The sequence below is a fragment of the Panulirus ornatus genome, chromosome 20 (genome assembly GCF_036320965.1).
Source record: "Panulirus ornatus isolate Po-2019 chromosome 20, ASM3632096v1, whole genome shotgun sequence".
In the NCBI taxonomy this organism is placed as follows: domain Eukaryota; kingdom Metazoa; phylum Arthropoda; class Malacostraca; order Decapoda; family Palinuridae; genus Panulirus; species Panulirus ornatus.
Genome location: NC_092243.1, coordinates 42,510,359 through 42,523,210, shown reverse-complemented (window position 1 = coordinate 42,523,210; position 12,852 = coordinate 42,510,359). Strand labels below are relative to the sequence as shown.

The 12,852-nt window shown below is 39.6% G+C and overlaps 1 protein-coding gene across 1 annotated transcript in view; it reads right to left on the bottom strand.

Moving 5' to 3' along the window:
- Window positions 1-4,421: 4,421 nt before the first annotated feature.
- Mekk1 (mitogen-activated protein kinase kinase kinase 4) overlaps window positions 4,422-12,852 on the bottom strand; it is a 1,037,736-nt gene continuing 1,029,305 nt past the window's right edge. The window contains exon 27 of the mRNA XM_071674802.1: window positions 4,422-4,923. Coding sequence (XP_071530903.1) covers window positions 4,837-4,923 — 87 coding nt within the window. The 3' untranslated portion in view covers window positions 4,422-4,836. The remainder of the gene's footprint in view (window positions 4,924-12,852) is intronic.

Below are 12,852 nucleotides of genomic sequence, written 5' to 3'. Positions count from 1 at the left end.
TTTCCCACGAATACTCAACAAACTTATATTATATTATTATACTTTGTCGCTGTCTCCCGCGTTTGCGAGGTAGCGCAAGGAAACAGACGAAAGAAATGCCCCCCCCCCCCATACACATGTATATACATACATCCACACACGCAAATATACATACCTACACAGCTTTCCATGGTTTACCCCAGACGCTTCACATGCCTTGATTCAATCCACTGACAGCATGTCAACCCCGGTATACCACATCGCTCCAATTCACTCTATTCCTTGCCCTCCTTTCACCCTCCTGCATATTCAGGCCCCGATCACACAAAATCTTTTTCACTCCATCTTTCTACCTCCAATTTGGTCTCCCTCTTCTCCTCGTTCCCTCCACCTCCGACACATATATCCTCTTGGTCAATCTTTCCTCACTCATTCTCTCCATGTGCCCAAACCACTTCAAAACACCCTCTTCTGCTCTCTCAACCACGCTCTTTTTATTTCCACACATCTCTCTTACCCTTACATTACTCACTCGATCAAACCACCTCACACCACACATTGTCCTCAAACATCTCATTTCCAGCACATCCATCCTCCTGCGCACAACTCTATCCATAGCCCACGCCTCGCAACCATACAACATTGTTGGAACCACTATTCCTTCAAACATACCCATTTTTGCTTTCCGAGATAATGTTCTCGACTTCCACACATTCTTCAAGGCCCCCAGAATTTTCGCCCCCTCCCCCACCCTATGATCCACTTCCGCTTCCATGGTTCCATCCGCTGCCAGATCCACTCCCAGATATCTAAAACACTTCACTTCCTCCAGTTTTTCTCCATTCAAACTCACCTCCCAATTGACTTGACCCTCAACCCTACTGTACCTAATAACCTTGCTCTTATTCACATTTACTCTTAACTTTCTTCTTCCACACACTTTACCAAACTCAGTCACCAGCTTCTGCAGTTTCTCACATGAATCAGCCACCAGCGCTGTATCATCAGCGAACAACAACTGACTCACTTCCCAAGCTCTCTCATCCCCAACAGACTTATACCTCAACAAACTTATACCTCCATAATTTGAGCATTCACTTTTATCCCCTTTGCCTTTGTACAATGGCACTATGCAAACATTCCGCCAATCCTCAGGCACCTCACCATGAGTCATACATACATTAAATAACCTTACCAACCAGTCAACAATACCTTCTGCCTCTTTCTTTTATACATCTCCCAGTCATTTGCACTATTTCCCTGCAAGAATCGTCCAAATGCCTCTCTCTTCTCTTTCACTAATAATCTTACTTCTTCATCCCACTACTCACTACCCTTGTAAAGATACCAAGTATGAAATATCACCCAGATGCACACCCTCAGGGTTCCTGTAGTATGCATATAGAGATTCAGGTTTCTATCTGTCATCGTCACAGAGCTCTAACACTAACAAAAACAAAGGCTTATCTAGTAGCACAGATTCATTTTAAAAATGTATTGCATTGCCAGGTGAGACATTTATCTTTTTTCACACTTCCACTCTCATTTTCAAAAAGCTGCTGCAGCATACTATCAACAATTATCCACCTTTATATGAATGACCATTCCCAACATCCTCTCATCTAACATAGATCCTACATGGACATATCATCTTAACAAACTTTTTTCATGCACCTTTTAACCCTTTAGGGTTTAATCCTATATGGTATATAGGTCACCACCGGGAACAAACCACATCCATCATGTATTTTCAACTTTCCCCGCTTACAATTGATGAAACCAATGGTTTCCGAACTAGAGGCATGTTTAGATGCTATATCTCATTCACAACTCTGAAGTAGCCTATGGAAAAATCCTCAAGATCTAAAAATTACCATGGTGGAAGGACATCATACACTTCTCCCTATAGACCCAGTGCAGTATAAACAGACCAGATTTGGTGGAGTTTGGATAATAATGCAAGAGTGATTATGAATGTAAAATTACAGAACAACTCAATCTCCACATAGGGAGCAGAGAAAAGTCATATAAGTTGATGTTGTTGAAGTGTGAAGCTGAGGTAAGCTTTTTATTTCTACTTGGGGGATAGTTGATAGTTATGGAGTGGTTTGGATGAGAGAGGTCTAGTGCTGTTGCACAGAACTGTTTCATTGGGAAGGTGTTGCATGTTTGTGGTTGTTAGGTAGCCAGGATTATTATTCTGAATGCACTATTTTGTGTGGTTTACAGCTGGGTTAAAAAATAAAGGCAGATTTAGATATCTAGCCTTGCACGGTGTCAGTTTAAATATCTATTACATGATAAGTTTAAGTGGCTGTGGTTGTTTATCTGGCTCATAACCTTTTTATTCATCATTTCCAACTTTTTTCATTTTTGTTCCATCTGTGAGGAACATATTTTGCCCAAGGTGTCATTCTGAGGGAGTAAATAACTTCTTTACACAATACATCTTTCATCTTCATTCTTAAAGCTACTTATTGCTCCAGGTTCTTTCTATACTAAGTGCACTATACCAGTACAGGTTGAGCATCCCTAATCCAAAATCTGAGAAGCTCCAAAATCCAAAACTTTTTGAGCAGCAACACGTCATTATAAATAGAAAATTCCACACCTGACCTTACTTGCCCTTGCTGGGCTCTGACACTCTCTTGGCACTATTTTTTTACAAACCATCATCACCACCAGATCTACGTGCATTACTCATTGAGTTTTTTGCTTATTCTTTACTCTGTGTGAATAAGTGTAAGAAAATGATTGCTTATCAGTAGCATATAAATTCAGTCAGGAATGAAGGTAATGCCAAACAACTGGAGATTGTCTACATGGGCAGCTGATGTTGTGACACAGCTTTCTGATGGTTCAGTGTTACACAAAATTTGTTTCATGTGCAAAATTATTTAAAATATTGTATACACTACCTTCAGGCTATGTGTATAAGGTGTATATGAAACAAATGGATTTTGTGTTTAGACTTGGGTCCCATCCCCAAGATATCTCATTATCTATCATCCACCATGACGAATGTGGAAAACAGGATGGTATAGAAACAAATGGGTAGAGTTAAGACATACCTCAATTTTTTGACCATTCAACGATCTTCCTCAGGAGATACTGATTCCAGCATTTGGCAGGACTGTGTTCCCCAGCAAATGGTGGTCACTTGGTCGGGTGCCTTGATGTTTTGCTTTCTGATTGGATCACTTTCCCTGCTGCCTTGACCTGTTCACAGTGATCTGCCTGACATGACTGACAGATGAACCCAGACCTTGTGTTAACTTTGTTCTCAATCCGTTCCTCTAAGTAAGCTTTGACACTATCACTAAACAGTTGATGCCAAGGCAACTACAAGCAAGTGACAAACCATTTGGTGACACTGTGAGAGCTTACCTAGAGGAAGGGATTAAGAACACCATCAACACAGGGTCTGGGTTCACCTGCTGGTCATGTCAGGTAGCAATCGCTGTGAATGGGTGAAGGCAGCAGAGCAAGTAATTCAATCAGAAAGCGACACACAAAAGCATCTGACCAGGTGACCATCACTTGCTGGAGAACAAGTCCTGCCAAATGTTGGAATCAGTACCTCCTGAGGAAGACCACTAAACAGTTGAAATGTTGAAGTATGTCTCAGCTCTAACATGTTTGTTTCAATACCATCCTGTTTTCCAAAAAAACTTATGTATATGCAAACATTCTGCAATCTGATAAATTAAAAAATCCAAAACACTTCTGGTCCCAGGTATTTTGGATAAGGGATACTCAACCTGCATATCTCTAGTATTCTCATTTCTTTACCTTTCTATACAGTATCTGAAAACTACAGTTTCACATTTGTCAGTCCATTCACACAAGACTGCCAGAAAATCTCTGACACTATATGCCCATTACATGTGGACTGAAAATACAACCTTGACATAACCAGAGGCAGGCAGTGTCTGGTAACACCTACATTATTTTTTATTGCATAATACCATAAATGTAAGGTTTATTGTGTCTCAAAGTATTTCAATAAATTCAACAAAGATCTTAAATGTAAGGAGGGGTACAAAAATGGATGAGGTAAGTTCGTGATCTGTAATTAAAAAATGGTTGTAGGTTCATGATGGCAGGCAGCCACCAACCAGTGAGGTACATTACCAGTACTACCTGCCTGGGTATTGGGTGGGTAAGTGATAGCTGCATAGTAAGCCCGCAACTCACTGGTTGTCAAGATGAATTCCTCTGACCCAGGTAGCTGTCTTTTCTTTCTGCTTCACCCACTTCTGGACTGCTGGCATTCTGTCCACAAGTATACTATCTCCTTGTCACACTTAACACTTGACAACACTTAATTCACACAGATCATTCTTTGTAACTCTAGATTATTCCTATGGTGAGCTGTTTTGAAGCTGAACTTTTATGCTGTACATTTAACTGCATTCCCTTTAAACAGGTGAGCTATGAAATTTACAGTGTACTGTACCTAAAGATGCATTACTAATGAATGTACTTTTGTTAACAATCTCAAATATAGTTACTGTACAAGATAATCTAACATACTGTATAAGATGATTCAACAAATAGCTTTTAGCCCATTAACAGCTATTTCCACATCACAAGGAGAACTGCAAAGATAGCCAATATTTTATGTAAAATAGAATTCAGTTATGTAGGTTTGTGTTTGTAACTTCATAAGCATCTTAAATAAGATGAACAATGAATAAACAATTTCAGATAGTTTCTAATGTATTTGTATTTGATAAAGGGAAAAGATATATTTGTATATACAGTATAGCATATTTAAGTAGCTACCATATATACTCTTCTACAGACATTCTCATGACCTCAATACCAACCATATTACCTTGAACCTTAGATGAATCAGGAGTTCGATAGGAGCTTCATATAAGGCACAAATGGTGTGTGAGAGAAAAGAGGCAAGGATGTGCAATCTTCTCCAGTATCCACCTGAAAATGTGAAAAATTTGTTAAATGAGCCTTTATAAATTTATAGATAATAGATTGTTTTACAAGGTTTTATGAAGACATTTAAATCAGATTTTACTAGTTTACAACACAACTGATTTAAAAATCATGTTGGAAAACTTTGGTTTCAGTACACTATACTCAGCAGCTAAAAGACAGGACAACTATAAGTGAGGCAGTTGTTTATGTTCTTGATGCTACCTTGCAAAATTGGTAAAAGAAATTTGGCACAGAAAATATTACTAAAAATTAACACATAACTAACAGCAGTAAATGATGTCACAAAATAATATAAAAAAGTTTTTGGTGATGAAAGACATTTCCGAGCCTCTGAGAAGGACAAAGAACTTACTGCCTATCATCATTTGTCCAAGCCATTATAGATCATTTTGATTGGAATATTTAGATAAATATCAGCTCATGCAGTTCTATTAGCTGAATCTGAAGAAGTGAATAAAATGAGTGTAGGACATAGGATGGGATGTTGAATACATGTATGAGAAAGAGTAAGGTTTCTCATTCAGAACGAGAACGGCATTCAAAATGTAGAATCAGTTTGAGTTGAGTAGAATACCTAGTTAACAGTTCTAGATACCTGGGAGTCATGATTAGTGAGGATGGCAGTCAGAAAGCTAAAGCTCTGAGTACAGCCATGCAAAGGAAAAGAATTTGTTTCACAATGGTACCTCTGGTGAATGGAAAGAATTTTGGTATTTGGCCTGAAAGAATACTGCAGAATGGACTGTTTGTCCCATCTCTGATGCATGCGAAATTTAGCTCTACTAGGTTAGGATAAGTAAAACAAGAGCAGTGGAGATAGAGGATATAAATAAAACTAGGACTCACTAGAATAATCTGTAAAGAATAATGTGAGAATATGTGAAATGAAAATATCACCAGCAAGTGGCATGGACAATGACAGGCTGGTTATGAAAAAGCATGGCATTACTGATAACGGTGTATGTATATGGAGGCAGTAAAACTTAAAAGTGAAGATGTCAGTGGTAATGTTACTCTAAGGTAATGAATCAAATGACTAAACAAAGTGAAAAATTCATTTGATTTAGAATGGAAATTCATGACCACTTTAGCACAATGGACATGCATTGAAGATTGCTGCAAGTGAACTAAGAAGCTGTAAGCATATCATTCTATATGTGCATAGATTAATAAGAAAAAAATTTATTTTGTGATCTTTCAAGTATGAAAATTGAACTCTCTTTGGCACTTTGTCCTACAAATCATAAGAAATATCCTGGATATCTGGAGGTAACAAATCACTTAACCTCCTTACCTTTCTAATAAGGTAAATGACTCTCAAACCTCTAAGCAAAAGGAAAATAATAAAAAACATTTCATCTAGTTTCCACTTAATGCTGGAGGTGCATTCCTGGAAAACATATCTAAGTGGAATCACCAGATAATGAATCCTATTTTCTTAAGAGCAAAAAACAGCATAAGGTAGGGCTACATTCCTTGGGAAGATTTCTCAACATATTTTTCATATATAAATATGAATACCAGGTACATCCACCACCCAGGGAAGTGCTACTGCCTGGATAATGGTAATGTCAGTGCTGGTAATGCATTACAGTACTGTACTGTTTCTCACTGTAACCCACCCTAGTCCAAGTCACTTTTTTTTTTCAACGTTTTGCCTCTCTTACACATGGGTTGCTGGCATTCAGTCCACAAACTCAAATCCACTTTTTCTCCAATACAACACTTAATAACACATTATACATTATACATACAACCTTTCACTCTCCTCCCTAATTTTTCCTTAAAATAAATCGTATAAATTTTTTTAATTTCTCAGGAACCAAACAAGAACAGCACCACCAATCAAGGAGGGCTGGCTATGTTCTAGGATTTCCTTGTTGATGTCAAGCTCTTGGAACAGACTCCATTTTTCTAGTCTCAGCTTCCAGACCCAGCTGGCTCTTCTGCTATCAATTCTGGGACAACCGCAGTCTCAAATTCAAACTTCCATTGTAGATCATCATCTCATCTCTTCTTACCCTAATCTTCTCTCTGAAATTCAACTGTCCAAGACTGCTTCTCCTCTCTAGTATCAGTGCTCTAACTTCGATCTCAATTATCGTTTGTGCTTGAAGGATGGAGTTTGTGTCTACTGTAATACAAAATCCACAGCTTGCATCATGGCCTTTAATGGAATCCGGCTAAAAATTTCTCTACCTTCTATAACTTTGCTGTTGTTTCATATATTCAACCCCTCCTCCAATTCCTCAAATTACAAACAATTCCTCAACTACTGACTTCCTGCAAGACACATTTCTATTTTCACATTCACATGCAAAAATCCTCAGCACAAGTGACCAACCAACAAGACCACTCTCCCAACACAGATGATCTCTTATTTATTTCTGAACCCAAATTCAGCATGAAAAATAGTTCTTATACTGAGGTTTTCAAGTAAATCTATTACCCTTACAAAAATACCAGAACTTCTTGCCCTAAAACCTTTTTGTTTTAAAATTGAAATATGACATAATGAAACACCTCTATACTTGAAATAATCATAAAAAATATCTCATAATGTTTCCCCAAGCTGACAGATACCCAATAAGTATGAAAAGAATAATCACTGAATCTTCCAAAAGAGTAACTATCAATCACTTATTTACAGACCTTAATGCCCCTAACACATACTGAAACCCCAGAACTGAATGCAGCATGAAAATTAGTCCTGATACTGAGATTTTCAGGCAAATCTATTACTCTCAGAAAAATGAAAATCATTATTACCATTTATATCTACATTCATATGTTCATTATACTTAATCGCAGTCTCCCATGTTAGCAAGGTAGCACAAGGAAACAGATGAGAAACGGCCAAACCCAGCCACATACACATTTATATACACAAATGCCCACACATGCACATACACATACATACACAGACATATACATATATACACACGTACATATTCATACTTGCTGCCTTCATCCATTCACGTCGACACCCCACCACACATGAAATAGCATCCCCTCCTCCTCCAGCAAGGTAGTGCTAGGAAAAGACAAAAAAAGCCGAAAACCACAGCTCCCTTTCCACATCCAAGCCCTACAGACCTTTCCATGGTTTATCCAAGATGCTTCACATGCCCTGGTTCAATCCATTGACAGCATGTCCACCCCAATATACCATATCGTTCCAATTCACTCTATTCCTTGCATGCCTTTCACCCTCCCGTATGTTCAGGCCTCAACTGCTCAAAATCATTTTCACTCCATCCTTCCGCCTCCAATTTGGTTTCCCACTTCTCCTTATTCCCCCTCCCTCTGACACATATAACCTCTTTGCCAATCTTTTCTCACTCATTCTCTCCATGTGACCATACCATTTCAACACACCCTCCTCTGCTCTCTCAACCACACTCTTTATATTACCACACCTCTCTCTTACCCTTTCATTACTTACTCGCAAACCACCTTACACTACATACTGTCCTCAAACATCTCTTTTCAACACATCCCCTCTCCTCCGTGCAACCCTATATATAGCCCATGCCTCACAACCATATAACATTGTTGGAACCACTATTCTTTCAAACACACCCATTTTTGTTCTCCAAGATAACGTTCTCACCTTCCACACATTCTTCAGTGCTCCCAGAATCTTAGCCCTCTCCCCAATTCCGCTTCCATGGTTCCATCCAATGCCAAATCCACTACCCGATATCTAAAACACTACACTTCCTCCAGTTTTTCTCCATTCAAACTTGCCTCCCAATTAACTTGTACCTCAACCCTACTGAACCTTATGACCTTCCTCTTATTCACATTTACTCTGAACTTTCTTATTTTACCAAACTCATTCACCAACTTCAGCAGTTTCTCACCTAAATCAGCCACTAGCACTATATCATCAGCAAACAACAACTGACTTACTTCCCAAGCCCTCTCATCTACAACAGACTGCATACTTGTCCCTCTCTCTAAAACTCATGCATTCACCTCCCTAACAACCCCATCCGTAAACAAATTAAACAATCATGAAGACATCACACACCCCTGCCACAAACCAACATTCACTGAGAACCAATCACTTTCCTTTCTTCCTTCATGTACACATGCCTTACATCCTTAGGAAAAACTTTTCACTGCTTCAAGCAACTGACCCCCATATACACCATATACTCTTATAACCTTCCACAAAGCATCTCTATCAACTCTATCATATGCCTTCTCCAGATCCATAAATGCTAAATACAAATCATCTGTTTTTCTAAGTATTTCTCACATACATTCTTCAAAGCAAACACCTGATCCACATATCCTCTACCACTTCTGAAACCACACTGCTCTTCCCCAATCTGATGCTCTGTACATGCCTTGACCCTCTCAATCAATACCCTCCCATATAATTTCCCAGGAATACTCAAAATACTTATACCTCTGTAATCTAAACACTCAACTTTATCCTCCTTGCATTTGTACAATGGCATTATGCATGCATTTCACCAATCCTCAGGCATTTCACCATGATCCATACTTACATTGAGTATCTTTACCAACCAATCAACAACACAGTCACCCACTTTTTCAATAAATTCCACTGCAATACCATCCTAACCCGCCACCTTGCTGGCTATCATCTTCTGCAAGGCTTTCACTACTTCCTCTCAGTTTACCAAACCATTCTCCCTGACCCTCTCACTTTGCACACCATCCCGAACAAAGCAACCTATATCTGCCACTCTATCATCAAACACACTCAACAAACCTTCAAAATACTCACTCCAACTCCATGTCACTTCATCACTTCTTGTTATCACCTCCCCATTAGCCCCTTTACTAACGTTCCCATTTGTTCTCTTGTCTTACAAACTTTATTTACCTATTTCCAGAATATCTTTTTATTCTCCCTAAAATTTAATGATACTCTCTCACCCCAACTCTCATTTGCCCTCTTTTTCACCCCCTGCACCTTTCTCATGACCTCCTGCCTCTTTCTTTTATACATCTCCCAGTCATTTGCACTACTTCCCTGCAAAATTGTCCAAAAACCTCTCTCTTCTCTGTCACCAACAATCTTACTTCATCCTACCACTCACTACCCTTTCTAATCAGCCAACCTCCTACCTTTCTCATGCCACATGCATCTTTTGTGCTTTGTGCAAGCCATAACTGTTTCCATAAATACATCCCATTCCTCCCCCACTCCTCTTACGTCATTTGTCCTCACCTTTTGCCTTTCTGCACTCAATCTCTCCTGATAATTCCTCACACAAGTCTCCTTTCCAAGCTCACTTACTCTTACCACTCTGTTCTCCCCACCATTCTCTTTTCTTTTCTGAAAACCTCTACAAATCTTTACCTTCACCTCCAAAAGACAGTGAACAGACATCCCTCCAGTTGCCTCTCTCAGCACATTAACATCCAAAAGTCCCTCTTTCACATGCCTATCAATTAACACCTAATCCAATAATGCCCTCTGGCCATCTCTCCTACTCACATACATATGCTTATGTATATCTCTTTATAAACCAGGTATTCCCAATCACCAGTCCTTTTTTTCAGCACACAAATCCACAAGCTCTTCACCATTTCCATTTACAACACTGAACACCCTGTGTACACCAATTATACCCTCAACTGCCACATTACTCACATTTGCATTCAAATCGTCCATCACTATAACCCAGTCTTATGCATCATAGCTGCTAACGCACTCACTCAGCCGCTCCCAAAACACTCACCTCTCATGATCTTTCTTCTCATGACCAGGTGCATAGGCACCAATAATCACCAATCTCTCCCAATCCACTTTCAGTTTTACCCACATCAATCTAGAATTTACTTTCTTACACTCTATCACATATTCCCAAAACTCCAGCTTCAGGAGGAGTGCTACTCCTTCCTTTGCAGTTGTCCTCTTACTAACTCCTGACTTTACTCCCAAGACATTCCCAAACTACTCTTCCCCTTTACCTTGAGCTTCGTTTCACTTAGAGCCGAAACATCCAGGTTCCTTTTCTCGAACATCCTACCTATCTCTCCTTTTTTCTCATCTTGATTACGTCCACACACATTTAGATTCCCTAATCTGAGCCTTTGAGGAAGATGAGCACTCCCCACATGACTCCTTCTTGTTTCTGCTTTTAGAAATTAAAAATACGAGGAGGGGGTGTTTCCAGCCACCACGCCTGCCCCCTTTAGTCGCCTTCTATGACATGCGGGGAATACATGGGAAGCACTCTTTCTCCCCTATCCCCTGGGATTATTATTATTATACTTAATCGCTGTTTTCCATGTCAACGAGGTAGAGCAAGAAAACAGATGAAGAATGGCCCAACCACTCATATCCACATATATATAAATAAACACCCATATACATAAATATACATTTCAACATATACATACCTATACATATACAGACATATACATATATACACATGTATATATACTTGCTGCCTTCATCCATTCCCGTCACCACCCCGCCACACATGAAATAGCATCCTCCCCAAGAAGGTAGCACTAGGAAAAGACAAAAAAGCCACATTCGTTCACACTGTCTCTAGCTGTCATGTGTAATGCCTTTTCACATCCAGGCCCCACAGACCTTTCCATGGTTTACCCAGATGCTTCACATGCCCTGGTTCAATCCAATGACAGCACATCCACCCCAGTATACCACATGGTTCCAATTCACTCTATTCCTTGCACACCTTTCACCCTCCTGTATGTTCAGGCCCCAATCGCTCAAAATCTTTTTCACTCCATCCTTCCACCTCCAATTTGGTCTCGTGATTCTCCTTGTTCCCTCCACCTGACACACATATCCTCTTTGTCAATCTTTCCTCACACATTTTCTCCATGTGTCCAAACCATTTCATCACACCCTCTTCTGCTCTCTCAACCACTTTTTATTGCCACACATCTCTCTTACCCTTTCATTACTTACTCAATCAAACCACCTCACACCACATATTGTCCTCAAACATTTCATTTCCAATACATCCACCCTCTTTCGCACAACCCTATCTATAGGCCATGCCTCGCAATCATATAACATTGTTGGAACCACTATTCCTTCACACATACCTATTTTTGGTCTTCAAGATATCATTCTCGCTTTCCACACATTCTTCAACACTCCCGGATCTTACGCCCCCTTCCCAACCCTGTGACTCACTTCCGCTTCCATGATTCCATCTGCTGCTAAGTCCACTCCCAGATATCTAAAACTCTTCACTTCCTCCAGTTTTTCTCCATTCAAACTTACCTTCCAATCAACTTGCCCCTCAACCCTACAGAACCTAAAAACTGCTCTTATTCACATTTACTCTGAACTTTCTTCTTTCACATACTTTACCAAACTCAGCCACCAACCTCTGCAGTTTCTCACCCGAATCAGCCACCAGCGCTGTATCATCAGCGAACAACAACTGACTCAATCCCCAAGCCCTCTCATCCACAACAAGCTTCATACTTGCCCCACTCTCCAAAACTCTAGCATTCACCTCCCTAACAACCCCATGCGTAAACAAAGTAAACAACCATGGAGCAGATTAAAAAGGGTAGTAAGTGGTGGGATGAAGAAGTAAGTTCGTTAGTGAGAGAGAAGAGAGAGGCGTTTGGACAATTTTCGCGGGGAAGTAGTGCAAATGACTGGAGGAGGTCAAAAGAAAGGTGCAAGAGGTGAAAGAGAGCAAATGAGAGAAGGGGTAAGAGAGTATCATTAAATTCTAGGGATAATATAAAGATGTTTTGGAATGAGGTAAATAACATGCATATCACAAGAGAACAAATGGGAACATTGTTGAAAATAACAGAAATTGCAATTCAGGGAATTTCTCAGCCCCAAAACATTTTTGTTTTAAACTGAAATATGATACAATAAAATGCTTCTATACTCGAAATGATCATGGAAAACATCTCATA